This window comes from Notamacropus eugenii, chromosome 1 (genome assembly GCF_028372415.1).
Source record: "Notamacropus eugenii isolate mMacEug1 chromosome 1, mMacEug1.pri_v2, whole genome shotgun sequence".
Lineage (NCBI taxonomy): Eukaryota > Metazoa > Chordata > Mammalia > Diprotodontia > Macropodidae > Notamacropus > Notamacropus eugenii.
The window spans coordinates 236,364,440-236,383,645 of record NC_092872.1 but is presented as its reverse complement, the minus strand read 5'-3'; the positions used below and the strand labels follow the sequence as shown (position 1 = coordinate 236,383,645).

Sequence of the window (19,206 nt, the reverse complement as noted above, 5' to 3'; positions counted from 1 at the left end):
TTCTGGCTGCTTACAATATTTTCTCCTTGACCTAGGAACTCTGAATTTGGCTACAGTGTTCCTAGGAGTTTTCTTTTTAGTATCTCTTTCCAGAGCTGATAGGTAGATTCTTTCCATTTCTATTTTATCCTCTGGTTGTAGAATGTCAGGGCAGTTTTTCTTCATAATTTCTTGAAAGATGATGTCTAGGCTCTTTCTTTGATCATGACTTTCAGGTAATCCAATAATTTTTAAATTATCTCTCCTGTATCAATTTTCCAGGTCAGTGGTTTTTCCAGTGAGATATTTCACATTGTCTTCTATTTTTTTCATTCTTTTGGTTGTGTTTTATAATTTCTTGATTTCTCATAAAGTCATTAGCTTCCATTTGCTCCATTCTAATTTTGAAGGAATTATTTTCCTAAGTGAGCTTTTGGACCTCCTTTTCCATTTGGCCAATTCTACTTTTAAAGGCATTCTTCTCCTCATTGGCTTTTTAGACTTCTTTTGCCATTTGGGTTAGTCTAATTTTTAAGGTGTTCTTTTCTTCAGTATTTTTTTGGGTCTCTTTTAGCAAGCTGTTGACTCCTTTTTCATGATTTTCTTGCATCACTCATTTCTCTTCCCAGTTTTTCCTCTATTTCTCTTACTTGATTTCAAAATCCTTTTTGAACTCCTCCGTGACCTGCAACCAATTCATATTTTTCTTGGAGGCTTTTGATATAACTTTGACTCTTCTCTCCTCCTCTGGTTGTATGCCCTCCTCTTCCTTGTCACCAAGGTAAGATTCTATAGTTTGAGTTCTTTTATGTTGTTTACTCATCTTCCTGGCCAAACACTTGACTTTCTAACTCTTTGTCAAGGTAGAACTCTGCTTCTAGTGTGGATGGGAGTGGGAGCAGGTGTAATATCTCAGGCTTCAAGGATTTTGTATCAGCTGTATGATCTGTGGGCCCAGAGCTCTGGAAGCAGCCTTTGCCACTGCCACCATCCCCACCACCCTGGGGCTGGGGCCTGACCCAGCCAGACTCTGCACTCCTCTGTCACCCAGTTCTCACAGTGTTTTCCCACTGACTCTTTCAGTGTTTGTGGGTTGAGAAGTCTGGAAACTGCCACAGCCGATAATGATTCAGTCCCCTGAGACCTGCTTTAGCCAGGTCTGTGCCACTGTGCTTTGCTCCCTGCCAGGTGTGAAAGACCCTTCCTGTTGATTTTCTAGGTTGTCTTGGACTGGGGATTGTTTCACTGTCATTTTATGGGTTCTGTGGTTCTAGAATTTGTTTAGAGTCATTTTTTTCAGGTATTTGGAGGGCTTTGGGGGATAGCTTAGGGAAGTTCCTGCTTTTACTCTGCCATCTTGGCTCCACCCCCCTGAGATGAAATTTAATGGAGATTAACATATTGTCTCTCACCCTTTAGTTTTACAAAGTCACTTTCTTTTTTTTTTTTTTTTATTATTATTTATTTTTTTTTATTTTGTAATGTTTAACAATCACTGCCATACAATTGCGATTTTATCCCTCCCCACCTACTCCCCACTACCCCCCTCCCTCCCCACGACTGCATACAATTCTGTATAGATTCTACATATACTTTCGTATTGAGTATATTTTCACTATAGTCATGCTATGTAGTCAGACTAAGATAAATGAAAGAAATCGTATAACAAATCAGAACATGATACACAAACACATACACATACACAAACATGATCTGCTACAATATGTGAGTGACTTCCATATTTCTCTCTCTGAGTGTGGCAGGCATTTTGCCTTGAGATCCTCCATTGGGATTTTTTTTTTTTTTTTTTGGTAAGAAGTTCTTGTGTTATTACAAAAATCTAAGTCTACCAGAAAAAACTCTCACACACTGTGGTTGTTGCTGTGCATAAAGTTCTCCTGGTTCTGCTCCTTTCACTCAGCATCAGGTCATATAAGCCCTTCTAGGCCTCTCTGAAGTCTTCTTGTTCATCATTTCTTATGGCACAATAGTACTCCATTACATTCATATACCATAATTTATTCATCCATTCCCCAATTGATGGACATCCCCTTGACTTCCAGTTTTTGGCAACTACATAGAGTGCTGCTATAAATATTTTTGTACATGTGGGACCCTTTCCCATTTTTAGGATCTCTTGGGGATATAGTCCTAGTAGCGATATTGCTGGGTCAAAGGGTATGCACATTTTTGTAGCCCTTTGGGCATAGTTCCAAATTGCTCTCCAGAATGGTTGGATGCGCTCGCAGCTCCACCAACAATGAATTAGTGTTCCAACTTTCCCACATCCTCTCCAGCATTTATCATTTTCTTGTTCTGTCATGTTTGCCAATCTTATAGGTGTGATGTGGTACCTCAGAGTTGTTTTGATTTGCATCTCTCTAACCAATAGTGATTTAGAGCATTTTTTCATATGATTATAGATAGCTTTAATTTCTTCCTCTGAAAATTGCCTGTTCATATCCTTTGACCATTTATCAATTGGGGAATGACTTGTATGATTATACATTTGGATCAGTTCTCTATAAATTCTAGAAATGAGGCCTTTATCCCCGAGCTTAGCTGTAAAAATTCTTTCCCAATTTACTACATCCCTCCGGATTTTGGTTGCATTGGGTTTGGTTGTGCAAAAACTTCTCAGTTTAATGTAATCAAAGTTATCCATTTTACATTTCATAATGCATTCTATCTCTCCTTTAGTAAAGAATTCTTCCCTTCTCCATAGATCTGATAAATACACTATTCCTTGCTTCTCCAGTTTATTCATGGTATCAATCTTTATACCTAAATCATGTACCCATTTGGACTTTATTCTTGTGTACGGTGTCAGGTATGGGTCTATGCCTAATTTCCGCCACACTGTTATCCAGTTTTCCCAGCAATTTTTGTCAAACAATGAGTTCTTATCCCAGAAGCTGGGGTCCTTGGGTTTATCAAACAGAAGGTTGCTATATTCCTTGCCTACTGCATCTTGAGTGCCAAGTCTATTCCACTTGTCTACCTCTCTGTTTCTTAGCCAATACCAAGTGGTTTTGATAATTGCTGCTTTATAGTACAGTTTGAGGTCTGGTAGCGCTAGGCCACCTTCCCAAGCATTTCTTTTCATTAGTCCCTTTGATATTCTGGACCTTTTGTTTTTCCAAATGAATTTTGATATTATTTTGTCCAGCTCTAGAAAGTAATTGTCTGATAGTTTAATTGGTATGGCACTAAATAAGTATATTAATTTAGGTAGAATTGTCATTTTTATTATATTAGCACGGCCTTCCCATGAGCAACTAATGTTTTTCCACTTACTTAAATCTGATTTTATTTGTGCAAAAAGTGTCTTGTAATTGTGTTCATATAATCCCTGGGTTTGTTTTGGCAGGTAGACTCCTAAGTATTTTATACTGTCTACCCTAACTTTAAATGGGATTTCTCTTTCTATCTCTTGCTGTTGGACTTTGTTGCTAATATATAGGAATGCAGAAGATTTGTGTGGGTTTATTTTGTACCCTGCAACTTTGCCAAAGTTGTTTATTAATTCTAGTAATTTTTTACTTGAATCTCTGGGATTCTCTAGGTAAATCATCATATCATCTGCAAAGAGTGATAACTTAGTTTCTTCTTTGGCTATTTTAATTCCTTGGATATCTTTATCTTGTCTAATTGCTACAGCTAACATTTCTAGTACCATATTGAATAATAGTGGTGATAATGGACAACCTTGTTTCACCCCTGATCTTATTGGGAATGCATCTAGCTTATCCCCATTGCATATAATGCTTGCTGAAGGTTTTAGATAGATACTGCTTATTATTTTATGGAAAGTTCCCTTTATTCCTACATTCTCCAATGTTTTTAGTAGGAATGGATGTTGTATTTTGTCAAAAGCTTTTTCTGCATACAAAGTCACTTTCACCAAGTTAAGACAGTGCAAGTTTGTTTGGTCAGTAGCAACATCAGTAGCAGCAGCAGCAGCTCATTTGAACAACACGATTGAAGGGCAGCTGGGAAGGTGAATGAATATGTATGAGCTTATTCTGCCACCCCACTGAACATGTCACTTATGATTCTAGGCCTCGGTGTCCTACTCTAAAATCAAAGAGTTACACTGGGTGACCTTTCAAGGCCTTTTTCGCTTCACAGTTGTGATTCTGTGACCCTGTGGTGGGGGAGCTTGTGGTCCTAGTCATACCATATCTGGGAATCACATTTTAGGAAGAAGGACAAAGTGCGTGGTGAAGGCCCTCGCATTTGGGCCATGTAGAAACTAGTTGAACTAGAGATGTTTTGGTTGGAGAAAAGATTTAAAGGGGGTATGAAGGGTAAGAACACGTGATAGCTGTCTTTTGTACTTGAAGAGTTATCCCATGTGAAAGATGTTGATGTGTTCTGCCCTAGAAGAAAGAATTAGAAGTAATGGATGGGAGTTGCGAAGAGACAAATTTAGGCTTGATGTGAGGAAAAGTCTCTTAAAGTGAAAATTACCCCTAGAATGCAGTGGACAGCTTCAGAAAGCATTTGATTCCCCTAGCTGGGGGGCCCAGTGGATAGATCCCTGAGCCTGGGTCATGAGGACCTCATGTCTCTCAAATGTGACCTCAGTCACTTACTAGCTCTGTGACCTTGGGCAGGTCACTTAACTGCAGTTTGTCTTAGTTTCTTCAGCTGTAAAATGGGGATAATAACAGCACCCACCTTGTTAGGTTGTTCTGAGGATCAAATGAGATAACATTTGTAAAGCGTGTAGCAAGTACACTAGCACATAGTAAGTGCTATACAAATGCTTATTCCTTCCCCCCCCTTTCTCTCACTGGAGGCTTTAAGCAAAAGCTCTCTGGCCTTTTGTTGAAGAAGAGCCTGGGGCAGATGATCTTAAGTTTCTCTATTATCTTTGAATCCTCTTGGCCTCCACTGCCTAGGGCCTCTGGCTTTGCTTACATCCCTGAGATGCAGAGAAAATCTATAAAACAAAGCATAGGTGTGGCTCAAGTCTAACTGTCTTTTCAAAATAACAGATTTAGGTTAGCTGTTTATTTCCCACCCATAGAAACTGTATGATATCCAAGGTGCACAGAACAACTGCAGAATCCATGAAACTCTGAGATAACTCCTGGTATTTCTGCTCCTGTTGGAAAAGGACGACTTTGTGGGGTGACTGAATAGAGACTTTGCATCTGCCAAGCAAGTCACAAGGCCTGTCAGGCAGGGCATTGCTTGTGTGAAGAGCGTTGTTGTGGAGATTTATACTTCCACCCTGACCATGGGCAGCAGACACCTGATTGAGAAATCCTTTAACCAATAAAGTTGGCCCCATTGAGCCTGGAAGGGTCTGTTTTTTAGGGCTGCTTATGGCTGAGCTGTTCTTAGAGAAGGAAACAAAAAGGCAGAAACAGATGACCAGGGGCTTGGCCTTCTTTAGGCAGGCACGTGCTCCTGTTCACTTGTAGTTGGGCTACAAGCTGCCATTATGATTAGAAAGGAGGGTGCCAAAGAGAAGACTTCTCTCTCCCTCTTGCTAGAAGTCCAAGGAAGAAAAGTATATGGTGGGAGACTGGTCCATATGAATGAATAGGGCTATTCCCACAGTTCATATGACCTGATCAGTCTCTCCTATCATCTCTGCCCCATCAGCATGGAGCCAGAGAAAGGGTGGCCATCGCCACATCTCTGACAAATGACTGTGCCCTGTAATCTCGTTAGGTGGATAGAGGAAGCTTGGGTTTCTGATGATCAGTTCCCTTCTCCCCTTCCTGCCCCATTCTCTTAACCCTCCAGTAAATTTAGGATGCTAAGTGCTGTTGTTCCATAACAAGAGCAGCCTTTGGGCTTTTTGATATTATAAGAATAGAGTTGGTTTTTGTATTCTGTTGGCTGTCATTGCAGATCAGGACCATGGCAGAGCTGGAAGCTGTTGATAGATGTTCACCTAGTGTGAGGTTGAAGTTTGAGGTTGAGAGTGCTGCATACTGTGTTGTCACATGACAACACAGTGGAAGGCAGCACTTGAGGTTTTGGAATCCTAGAATGTTAGAGTTGAAAGGAATCTTAGAAATTGTATTGTCCAATTTTCCCATGTTACAAATGAGGAAAACAAGGCCCTGAGAGATGATGAGGCTTCTCCCCAAAGTCACATGGCAGAGTTAGAACTAGAACCCGGATCTTTGTGGGAAAGAAACCAAATCACTCTTCCTCATTAAATGAAATCCGGTAAAATAGAACTAAGACTTGTGTTAGAAATACTATCAGCAACAGAAGATAAAAGGCATCTTATATTGAATTTTGATGATAAAGTCAAAATTATAAGGTGTTTTTTCTAGAAGAGTTGGGAATCATTAGCTTAAGCTTAATCTGTGCTCCTTACTGTTAGCTTATTTAATGAGAGGTCTTTTGTAGGCCACTTAGTTAACTGTGTATTCTCCATGATCACATACTCCCCACCTAAATCTGACCAGCTGCCTTGCAAATGTATGCTCTGGGGGCAAAGCGGGCCCAGTGAAAATAATGGTGGGGAACATCTATCTGTCATATCACTGCTGCTCATTAATAACTCAAGTACTCACTCTCTTGCTAATGAGGCAGTAAAACCGTCTTCATTCATGAAAAAAAGCATGCGTTCCTATTCTCAGATCAGTCTCTGATGAATATGGGAACAGTTTGTTTTTAGGGTAATTGATTTAGGTCCTGAAGTCTGATTGATCATTCTAACTGGTAACTGACTTCATTCAGCTTTTGTTGTAGGAGACTCTTGAGCACAAAGTAGGAAGGTGATTTGCAGACTTCTTTAGTCAGAGTCCGATGGCCTTGTAGCTTGATAGTGATTGTATTTGGTTAATAGTGCCAGACTAACCAAAGGAGATTGAAGCCTTGTGAGTAGAATCCAATTCTGTTGTCTGAATATCAACAAGTCTCCCAAGAAAGAACTAAAAAACTCTGGGCACCCCTCCTGCCCCATGACCCTCCCACATCTTTTTTGTTCATCTTATCTCTCATTTTGATTGTGTACTGATGATAGCCAGTATTGTGAGGTCTCTACCTTGACCTGCGCCTTCTGCATTTTGTGTGACTATTTTCTGTATTCTCTGACTTAGGAAGATATCTACATTAGCATGTTTTTTTAGTCTGGGCAGGGACTTAAACACGGCCAGACTTTGTTGGAAAGAAACCAAGTCATTCTTTATTACTGAATCAAATCCAGTAGATTGAGTTAAGGATCATGTTGGGAGAAGTGATAACAGCCACAGAAGACAAAAGTGTCTCACACTGAATTTTGAACTTAAGTCACATCTTGAACAATAACTGTTTAAATGAAGTGCTCAGCCAAGCCAGGTTCCTTCCAGAGAAGCCTGGCTTCTTGCCAAGATGCTTCCAAACCTCTTAATCACTTGGTACCTTCTGGCCATTTTAATGTTTCTTTACAATCACCAAAAGGAACTCTGCAAGCCTACGGACTTCATTTCCCACATTAATCTATTTTTAGGTCTCAGGAGTTCTGAAGGCAATTTTTTGGAGAAGACAGTAAAGCCCCAACAATATATCTTTGATTTAGAAGTGCACAGAACCAGTAACTCCGCATTTCTCTTGGCACTAGTGCAAAATTTAAATGCACATTTGCATTACAATTAATTGAATACCTCAGTAAAGATCTCTTTTTACCTATTGTAAAGTCAGAACTTATTATTATCATTAACTGACCTTCTTTTACATTTTTCTTATGGACCCATTTCCCTCTTAACTCTTAGGTCTGCTGCCTGTAGGAATGAAAATGCTTTTTATCTCTTTTAGAGTTAAAGAGTTAAATATTTGGTTTGTGGTTGATTTACGTAATGACAGAATGGAGTGAAAGTATAAAGGAAGTAAGAGTTATAACTGAATATGGTGATATGTTTTATTCTAAAGTTCTTTTAGGTCACCCAGCCTTCTAATGGACTTTGGGATCACAGATTCATACCCCTGGAAAGGACCTTACAAATCACTTGGTCCAACCCTTTTTCATATAAGGAAATTAACAAATCAGAGAAGTTGTGTTAGGCATTTCTAAATATTTGCTTGTTAAGTGAATGAATGAATGTGTGATGTAGCTGTGGTGAAATACTCTTCAGAAATAGCACTAGGGCTAGAATTTCAATTTCTCTGTTCTTTGCTCTGTAAAAATATTTTAAAAGTATAATTTAACCAACTCAGGGCCTTGATGGGAGGCCTGCACAGTGATAAGTATTTGTGAAAATTACTGCAGACCTGTTTCAACATAGATCTGTATCTCATATTACAAATCTTACTTCCTCCTGTCCCTAATGATAGTTACCTAATGAAATATTTTTACTCTCTGTCAACTAGGAAGATTTATGCTTGTTCATTCAGTTATCAAGATGATAACAAAAAGTATTCAGAGAATGAGTTTCTCTTGGTTGTTTGCCACACAACTTTTTTTGTTTGGAAAAGAGAGCTGCTATAGAAACAGTATCTCTTTTGATTGTTTTGGAATAGGCATATCATATATTTCCTGGCAGCTAATAACCAGTTGGATTAGAAAGCTGAAGCCCTGCTTTAGGTGTTTTAATGCCCCTTTTGCTAGTCAGGATCTGGGAGGAAATGGCCTTCCTACAAGTATTAGGATTGTTACCAGGATTTTCTTTTATATTAGGGATGAAGGGCAGAGAAAAGAGAGAAAATAAATGCTTGCTATTTCTCATTAGATTGTGAACTCCTTGAAGGCAGGGACTGCCTTTTGCCTCTTTTTGTTACCCAGGTGCTTAGCAGAGTGCCTGACATATAGTAGGCACTTCCTAAAGGGTTTATTGACTGTCTGATTAATTGAAAAATTGAAATGTAAATAAAAAGAAAAAACATGAAAAAATATGGAAAGATTGAATAGAGTCAAAAAGTATTTCAGGAAATGTTGAGATAGTGTGGAATAGTGGACGGAGATCTGGGGTACTTTTTAGAATAATTAACTCTGTTTGATACAGTCAATTTCCATCTGAGGGCCAAATATATTACAGAGTTATTAGAGGTTTTAGAAATGGGGAGAGGGGAGAAGAGAGAGAGAGAAAGATTGAGATTCCTTTGGGAGCATTAGAACCATTGAGGTATAAAAGAAATGAAACAGAAGCTTGATAACTTAACCTAAATTGATAGTGTGTTGCTTAAACCAGATACACTCTTTTATGATTTTGCCAATATCCATTTTAAAATTTCAGAAGCTAATTATAGAATACGCATTGAGGAGTCGCAGGATTTGTTTTTCTTCCTTCCCTTGTACCAGTCTCTTGTCCGAGGTAGAACCACATTTTTCACTCCAGAATGCTCCCATTTCAAGTGTGGCACTTGATAGCATCATTCATTTTATTTAATGTGCTGCTCGGCCAAATCTGTTAAGAATGGATAGGCATTCTTAGGATTATTAGGTACCAATGGATTCTACGTTTGCCTCAGATTTAGTGTTTAGTACTTAAGTTATTTTTTAAACAATCTTCTAAATAAGTACCTTAGATAATATAACCTCTAAGAGTAGTCTTTACTCTCTCTTTCCCTGCCACACCCTATTCCCAAAGACAGAGAAATAATGAATTCAAATGACCTTAATAATGACTCACATTTATTTAGTGCTTTAAATTTTAAAAAGGATTTTTCCTTACAACAATCCCATGAGGGTAATTGTATATTACCATTCCCAGGAGAATTAAAAATTACAGAGTATATAAAGGGCAATGGGCTTGAGTAGGCTGAAGTATATTAATAATGATAACCGGTGTGAGAAACCACATGTGAGATTCTGTTGAAGAAATTCAGATCTGGAAAAGGAGGCAGGTTGGTCATATAGTGAGAATGAGAGACAGTACATTGGATAACCCAAGGAGTGCATGGGTAAGTGGTACTAAAAGAGCCAAAAGAGGAACAGGAAAGGCACCTAGCTCCTCCCTGGAGGATTTAGGAGAAAACATGAAGAAGAGTCACATAGGATAAGAGGGTGTGGAAAAGAGGAGGGGAGCATTGGTGGAGGGAGTATCACCCATATGTATTAATGGATCCATCAAATCATGCATTTCTTCCCCAACCTGGACCGGTAGCTTGTTTTAAAGATATGATCCCATCCTATTCAATTCACTCTGTGCACTCTGTCTCTATGTATGTGAGCGTGTGTGCATGTGTAATCACACCCAGTACCCAGATACTGAAATGTTTCAAGAGTTACAAATATTGTCTTTCCATGTAGGAATGTAAACAGTTCAGCTTTAGTAAGTCCGTTATGACTTCACTTTGCTGTTCACCTTTTCATGGTTCTCTTCATTCTTGTGTTTGAAAGTCAAATTTTCTTTTCAGCTCTGGTCTTTTCATCAAGAATACTTGAAAATCCTCTATTTCATTGAAAGACCATTTTTTCCCCTGAAGTATTATAGTCAGTTTTGCTGGGTAGGTGATTCTTGGTTTTAGTCCTAGTTCCTTTGACTTCTGGAATATACTGTTCCATGCCCTTCGATCCCTTAATGTAGAGGCTGCTAGATCTTGTGTTATCCTGATTGTATTTCCACAATACTTGAATTGTTTCTTTCTAGCTGCCTGCAGTATTTTCTCCTTGACCTGGGAACTCTGGAATTTGGCCACAATGTTCCTAGGAGTTTCTCTTTTTGGATCTCTTTCAGGCGGTGTTCTGTGGATTCCTTGAATATTTATTTTGCCCTGTGGTTCTAGAATCTCAGGGCAGTTTTCCTTGATAATTTCATGAAAGATGATGTCTAGGCTCTTCTTTTGATCATGGCTTTCAGGTAGTCCCATAATTTTTAAATTGTCTCTCCTGGATCTATTTTCCAGGTCTGTTGTTTTTCCAATGAGATATTTCACATTATCTTCCATTTTTCCATTCTTCTCTCTTTGTTCTGTGATTTCTTGGTTTTGCATAAAGTCATTAGCCTCCATCTGTGCCATTCTAATTTTGAAAGAACTATTTTCTTCAGTGAGCTTTTGAATCTCCTTTTCCATTTGGCTAATTCTGCTTTTGAAAGCATTCTTCTCCTCATTGGCTTTTTGAACCTCTTTTGCCAATTGAGTTAGGCTAGTTTTCAAGGTGTTAATTTCTGCAACATTTTTTTGGGTCTCCCTTAGCAGGGAGCTGATCTGCTGTTCATGCTTTGACTTCATGTCTCTCATTTCTCTTCCCAGCTTTTCCTCCACCTCTCTAACTTGATTTTCAAAATTCTTTTTGAGCTCTTCCATGGCCTGAGCCCATTGGGTGGGCTGGGACACAGAAGCCTTGATTTCTGTGTCTTTGCCTGATGGTAAGCATTGTTCTTCCTCATCAGAAAGGAAGGGAGGAAATGCCTGTTCGCCAAGAAAGTAACCTTCTATAGTCTTATTTCTTTTCCCTTTTGTGGGCATTTTCCCAGCCAGTGACTTGACCTCTGAATATTTTCCTCACCCCCACCTCACCTCCTGATCCTCCCAGCCCGTGTTTGTGGTCTGAGATTCAAATGCTGCTTCCAGCCTCAGGGCTTTTGGCGGGGGCAGGGCTGCTATTCAGTATGAGATTATGTTCTGGTGCTGAGATCGGGGCAGGGCCACCTCTCAGGCTCAGTTCCCTCAGGGGGTTTATGCGCAGACCTTCAGCAATGGATTCAAGCTCCCGCCCGCTTGGGGAGCCCCTGTCTGCAGCCGCCTCTCAGCTTCTACCTCCCGGGGGGGGGAGGGGGGGGGGGCTGTATTATGGGGGCACCCCACTCCCCTCTCGACCCGCCAAAGAGACTCTCTCACCCACCCCTGTCACCTGTGGGTGGAGGGACTTGTGCGGCCGCTGGAGATCCCGTCCCTGAAGCCTGCTCGGATCTGTTTCTCTCGGTGCCGCAGCCGTGGCCGCAGCAGGTCTGGGCTGGGCTTTGTGTCTGCAGCGCGACGACCTTTTGTGAGAGGTTTGCAGATCCCTCTGTGGGTGGAGGGACCCGCGTGGCCGCTGGAGATCCTGTCTGTGAAGCCTGCTCGGATCTTTTCCTCTCGGTGCCGCGGCCGCGGCAGGGCTGCACTCAGCTCCCAGTCCCGGCGCCCAGTCCGCAGCGCGAAGGACCCCCCGCGAGAGGTTTGCAGGTCTCTCTGGAACAGAAATCTCCCTCGCTCCAATGTTCCGTGGCCTCTGGGTGCGGAATTCGCCGTGAGTTACTTCCCTGTAGCCATTCTATGGGTTGTGGGTTCAGAGCTATGTGTATGTGCGTCTTTCTACTCCGCCATCTTGGCTCCGCCCCCCCCCCCCCCCCCCCCCCCCCGTAGCTTGTTGAAAAACTTCTAAAAGAACTGATTTAAATATTCGTTATTTTTTAAAGATCCATACCTGTGAGTTCATTACTGTAGGGAACTCTCCTACCTCGGGAGCCCCTAATGAATGGGCAGCTCATTCATAACATTCACTTTTAGAGAATTGCTTGAGTCCTTGATAAGTGACGTGCCCACATTTCCTGGTCACATAGCCAGTATGTTTCAGAGACAAGAGTTTGATCTCAGGTCTTACTGACTTCTAAGGCTGCTCTCCTGTCCACTAGACCATTTTGCTTTTCAGTTTTATAATTTGTTAAATGTTTTTATCTTTATTTTATTTGAGCTTTACCACTTATTTAGTCAACAAATATCTGAGTAACTGTTTTGGGAGAAATTTGTGATATATACATATTCTTTCATGGAAAAGTTTATTTACACACATGCATGTCTTTCTTGGCCTTTTCTTACGATGAACTAGTGTTTGGTATAGTCCTTTATGAAGTCGATGCCCTTGCCCTTTTGAGTGGTTTATTTCAAGCAGACAGAGTGAACAATACATTTGGAAATAATTGTGTCATCTTTTGGTCTGGGCAACTCTGGAGGAACCAGCTGTTGACTGGAAAGGCTTTTATTGTGATACAAAAGCTCTATTGTATATGGAAGCAATGGATATTACACAGTGGAGTAAGTGTGTTTTCCCTATCTATTTCTGAGCTGTTAGCTTAGAAGAGAAAAGCTTGGATTCATTAACTTACACATGACTTCTGTTGCCCAAGAATTGTTGATTATGCTTGTTTTTAAGATGGCTTGTGCATTTAGAAATTTCATTTTTCTTCTATTTTTTTTCTCCTTTGGTTCACATGGCAGATTTAAGGATTATTTGCTTCGGGGATTAAAAGGACCATAAGTCTCTGCGTTAAAAACAAGTTGTGTTCATAGCTGACATTAGATATTTGTGGGTTGTAGTAATTTATTATTGTTGTACAGCGCTCTGTATAGTAAAGGTTAGAATCCAGATCCTAAATGGATATATCATAATATTCTTGGATTTATAGACACTATATGTTTAATAACTGTCACATAATTAGGTTATTGTGACTTATAATAATTTGATTTTATTATCTACATTTATTGTTTATGGAATCAGTGGATCATTGATTTTTAAAATTCATGCTGTCCCCTTGTTGGATAGTTGTGCTTAGCTTGCAAGTGATAACTTGCCATACTTTTAAAATTAAATATCCATATGAAAACTTGGTTATGTGACATAATCAAAGATTATTATTGAATGACTGACTCAGTAATTTAGAGGTACATGAGTGGTATTTGGTTATTGGACTAGTAATAGACATTAAATGTTTCATTTAGTTACCAAAATAACTACAATATCATTGCTTTTATGCCACTCTCCACTGTCTTCCCGTTTCCTTGCTGAGTTTACATGGGGAATGTTTATATGAGGAAGCTTAACAATTTTAACCAGCTTTGTAGAAGTTTTCTTTGAATCAAGAGGCATTGTAACGATAGCAATTTCATATTGCACATGGAATATGTATTTAGGGTCAGATTTTCTAGAATTCTAGATCTAAAGTATTAATCATCATTCTTTCTTCTCCTCTCTCAGGTTGGAAAAGAGACTGTTCAGACAACTGAGGATCAGATTTTAAAGAGAGACATGCCACCAGCATTTATTAAGTAAGTGACTAAAAATTCTACTGTGGCCTGAATACTTTTGCTAAGCAGAAGCTTTAATCTTGGCATTCTTGGGAGGTAAAAATAATTGACCTAAGAAGCAAAAATTCCTTTCAGTAAGCCTTGTGTCAAAAATAGGAGTTGTAACTTCTTTTGATTCTCATGTCTAATTTTAGTCATTAACATTTTTACCATTCATGAGTTCTTTTGAGTTTTGCTCTTCGTATCCGACTATGCCAAGATCCCACTTGACGTCATGAGTGAACCTGAATGATTTTGCAGATAGTCTGCTTTGTTTTACACATAGCACACATAGCTGGCCAAGCTGCCTGAGTTTTGGAGACTGCATAAGAGCTTTATGTTGGTTAAATTTGCTTTTTTGGCTGTAGTTTGTAACATCAGATTGTCTGTTGTCCCACTGAAGTCAAGACATAAAATCAAGAGTGTATGAATATCCTATCCTGTGGACTTCAGTTTTGATTTTCATGGACTGTGGAGACAATACATATTTTCAGTAATAAATGAGAATTTCATTTTATTTTTTATTTGTGTGAATGGGTGATTCTGCAATATCATGCTTAAGACTATTTCATTTCTGCAAAGAGTTTTACTTCATGGGTCAGAAAATAAGATACAAAAATCTGATTTTTACTGGATTGTTTTGGCGTATTTGATGTTCCTTAAGATGTTCCTTGTTTGGTCTCTCTAAAGAGATCTCTTTCTGTTCTAAGATTCTATGACTCAATTTTTTTTTTATGTGTTGTCCTGTCAGCTTAATAATTTTAAAAATGGCCCTTGGGGTCTAATATTTTATACAATTTAATTCAGCTGAACAGCTATTGATTGGTGTTGGGAGGAGGATGTGAAGATGAATAAGACATAGTTCCTGTTCCCAAAAAATACGTAATCAAGTAGGAGAAATAGCATATGTATAGATAAGTCACAATACAAAGAAGAATATGATCTCCCCACAGGAGAAGTTGGAAGTGCTGTAAGAGATGGAAGGAGGAGGGATGGCTAACCTTTAGCAGAGAAGGTGGGTGGGTTGTGGGGAGCCAGATGGAAGAGCAAAGAAAGCTTCATAAAGGCATGCATTTTGCATCAGCTTGCCTTTTCATCTTACCTGGAGGTGACTATGTTTTCATTTAAATGGCAAAAGCTTATTTAAGAGACTTGCATTTTATCACCATAATGTTACAAATGAAGTTGGACACTAAATTGCACATCCAGGGTCAGTGGCCATTAGCAGGCCTTTTTGCAGAGTTTTAAACTTGTTTTGTACCCTAAAAATTCCCTGTGAAATCCTTATGTATCTCTCTGATTATGTTATAACTTAAGTCAAAAATCTTTGATGGCTCTTTTTGTCTTTGACATAAGGTTGAAACTCTTTCTTGTTGGTATTAAAAGGCTCACTACATTACTTCTAACCTAGTAAATACCTTCAGGAAAATGGTAAAGGTCTCAAAGATTGGAGATGGAAGTATTCCTTTGAAGCTGTCAGATGTGTATATGTGCGCCAAAGAAATGACAGAAAGGATTGTTTCGGAAACCTGGGGAGACATGTATGAACATGTATGATGCAGAGTGAAGTAAGCAGAGCCCAGGGCACAGTTTATGCAGTTATAATAACAAGAGTGTAAAGACCAGTGTAGATTTAAGAACCCTGGTCAGTGGAAGAAGACCAGGCATGTATATACATGCAGGACACTGAAACCGTCGTTCCAGGGGCCTGATGATGAGGGTGATGATGAAGAAGAATGCTGCTGATCTCCTGACAAAGAAGTGAGGGACTCAGGATGCAAAATGAGACCCATTTTTGAGCATGGCTGATGTGGGAATTTGTTTTGCTTCACTATTCCTAATTGTTGTAAGGGTTTTGTTCTCAAATTTTTCAGTAGAGAGAGGTTGGAGGGAGAGAAAATAAATCCTTGTTAATTGAAAAAAAGTAAAATTAATTATGAGAAAAAATGCAAAGAAACCTGAACATTACAGAAATAGAATAAAAAAAATAATCTGAGACTGATGTGAACTGTGGTGTTTAGTAAGGAACCCACTGGAAAACCTCTTTGGTAAAGAGACAACTCCTTGAGAAGAGCTGCACTTGTCTGATAGCGCCTTCATAGTCAGATGTTCACATATCTAACCAAAGAGAGTTCAGGGTTTGCAGAATTTCTGTGAGATTGTTATAACATTTGACTGCTAGAGAATGAGATAATACACAATTTTTCCTGATAATTGTTATCGGAGCAGTGCTGCCTGTAAAAGCAGCTTCAGTAGTGCAATAATCATGTGTTACTAAAATACTGGAGTATGCCCACCATGTGAATGATGTATGTTCCATAGGAGGGTACCAACAAGGTTACCCACTGTTGTACTTATTAGGTAATTACATTTTGCTGAATTTATCATTCAAAATTTAATGAAACACTGTTAAGCAAGTGTTTGATTGTTAATCCACCACTCCCTATTCCAAGCTATGATACCTTAAGTCATATTTGTTCCCATTCATTTGCATCAAATAGAGATTCTGAAGGGACCTCAGAAGTCACCCGGTCTAATCGCTATATGAAGAAGAATCCCTTTTATAATATCCCTAAAAATGGTCATCTTGTCTCTACTTCAGTCAGTCAATTAAGCATTTGTTAAACTCTGTGTGCCAGGCACTGTGCTGGGCATTGAGGTTACAATCACTACACTCAGAGAGCTAACTTTCTGTTGGGGAGACAACATGTACACGTATACAAAATGTACAACAGGTACATAAGCATATACTGAATATGCAAACTAAATATAGACATAGGAATTAGGCTTGTGATTTCTTGGTATAGAGGGAATTCCTGGATGAGGAGACTCCCACTATCAGTGCATAGGTACCTTCTCTATATACTTTAAGAGTCTAGAAAGCTGCTTAGAACCTGGAGAGGTTCAGTGACTTACCTAAGGTCATGCAGCCAACATGGGTTTGAACCCAAGTCTTCCCGGCTTGGAAGCCAGCTCTCTGTGTCAGTCTGATCTGCAAGTAGATGATGATTGAACCCACAGGAACGGATGAGGTCACTGAGAGTGTAGAGAGAAAAGATGGCCTAGGACAGAGACCTTAAGTGTATCCATAATGAGGGGGCATGATACAGATTGTGTTTAAGCAAAGAGCACAATCAGCTGTCCATTACAGCAGAGAGGTCAGCAAAGATGAGGACAGAGAAAAGACCATTGGATCTGGAATTGAATGGATCATTGGTAACTTATAATGAGGTCAGAGACGTGGGCAAATAGAGACAATAAATATTGCTACCTCAGCTTCCTCACAGCTCACTTTTCACCCTTAACCTAAACAACTCTCTTCTTAACTGATGAATCCAAGGCCTCATCTTCCTTAACTTCTCTCCCCATTAGAATGTCAGCTCCTTGAGGATAGCCGCCGTTGTTTGCCTTTCTTTGTATCCCACTGTGCCTGGAAACTAGTAAACGCTGAGTAAATACTTGACTTGCTGATTGGCCATTTCCTCTTTCTGTACTCTTTCTCCTCCTCCCAACAGCTATTTCTTGGTCTTGCTCTTACCTTTCTGACTGTTTCTGTTCCTTTTCAGTCTCCTGTGCTGGATCATCATCATCTTTCTCAGTGCTACTCTGCCTTAGCCTCTTTTCTGGTTTTCTTTCTGCACTCTCTCCCTTGATGATCCCATCGGCTCCCGTTGGTTCACTTGTCATCTTTATGGAGATTACTTCCAGATCTTTATATCCAATCCTGATCTCTCTCCTAAACTCTTGCGTTACCAACTGTGTGTTGGGCATATTTTGCTTGATGTCCTGTCGGCATCTCAAACTTGACACGTCCGAAACAGAATAGATGTCCTAACCCCATCCGTCCTCTAGACTCCTCTACTTCTTTTAGGAGTGCTCCCATTCTCCCAGTCTTTCTGGTGGACAGTTTTCTTAACTCATTTCCGGCCTTTGGCACCCCCACCCCCAACATCCAAATAGTTGCAAGTTTTTTCTCTTTTCAGTTCTATCTCCATAATATCTCTTGTCTCTGCCCCTGTTGGATTCTTATGATTCCCCCTCTGGTCTACCGTGAGAGGTTCCTGATTGGTTTTTCTGCTCTTAGTCTCTTTCCTCTTCATTCCATCTTCCATATGACTGCTAATAAATAATCATCCTAGGGCACAGGGCTGATCTGGGTAAATGAGGACCTTTACTAAGACTGCCTTAGTAAACTCTTCACATTGTGACTCACTAGCAAAGTTTAATTTTTTTTATAGTCTTATTTTTTTCAGAGTGTGGCTCTGGCTTGTTCACCTGCATTTGATCAGTAATTAATAGATTTCTGTCAAAGTTCTTATTCAGAGAAAAGCTGTCATCATCTCTTTCTTGTAATTTTTATAAGAATTTATTATCTCTTCTACCAACTGCCCATCAACAAAAAGAAAAAAAAGAAAAAGAAAATCCTCATAACGAATACAATACAGCGAAACAAAGTCTCACGTTGGCCGTGTCCTAAAAATGTGAGCCTCATTTTAAAGTCAGAATTTTAAAGTTTTTGTCTATAATATTGCCATTGTGTAAATTATTCTCATTATTGTGTTCACTTCACTCTACATCAATTTATGAAGGCTTTTCCTGGTCTCCTCTGATATTGTCCATCTCGTAATTTCTCATAATTCAATAATATCTCTTTATAGTCACGTATCATTATTTATCCATTCTGCAATTGGAGGGCAACTCCTTAGTTTCCATTTTTTGCTACCATGAAAAGAGCTAGTATATAGTTATTGTTACAAATGGGGACTTTTCCTCTTTTTTTAGTCTCTTTCTGGTATGGACCTAGTAGTGGAATTGCTAAGTCAAAGGTTATTGAACACTTTACTGACTTTTGGGGCATAGTTTCTAGTTACTTTTCAGAATGACTGGATCAGCTTAGAGCTCTAGCAGCAGTGAGTTAATTTTCTTGTTTTCCCTCAACCCCTTAAATATTTGTCATTTTTTTGTTTGTTATCTCTGCCAATTACCATTGACAATCTGTAGAGTATCAAGCAGGAATCTGTCTATGGGTCATAACATATGTCTTTTGCCTCTTTTTACCTTTTCCCTCTGATTTTGACTTCATAGGCCTCTTCCTATCTTGCATTTCTGCTTCATTGCTTTATATTCCCTTGATATAATCAAGTTTTATTAATTCTACCTCTAATTTCTTTCACATCTTTTTCACTTTTTCTCCTTTCCCTTCTAATTGTCATGATCTTTGTTCAGGTCTCTTCTTCTCTCTCCCCCCCTTCCCCTCCACCCTCTCTCCTCTTCTCCATCCTTCTCTAC

At 39.4% G+C, this 19,206-nt stretch overlaps 1 protein-coding gene across 2 annotated transcripts in view; it reads left to right on the top strand.

Annotated features, from left to right (window-relative positions):
• Positions 1–19,206, top strand: part of VCL (vinculin) — a 117,579-nt gene that overhangs the window by 35,818 nt on the left and 62,555 nt on the right. For both annotated transcript variants that reach the window (XM_072628105.1, XM_072628104.1), the window contains exon 2: positions 13,829–13,899. In XM_072628105.1, coding sequence (XP_072484206.1) covers positions 13,829–13,899 — 71 coding nt within the window. The remainder of the gene's footprint in view (positions 1–13,828; positions 13,900–19,206) is intronic.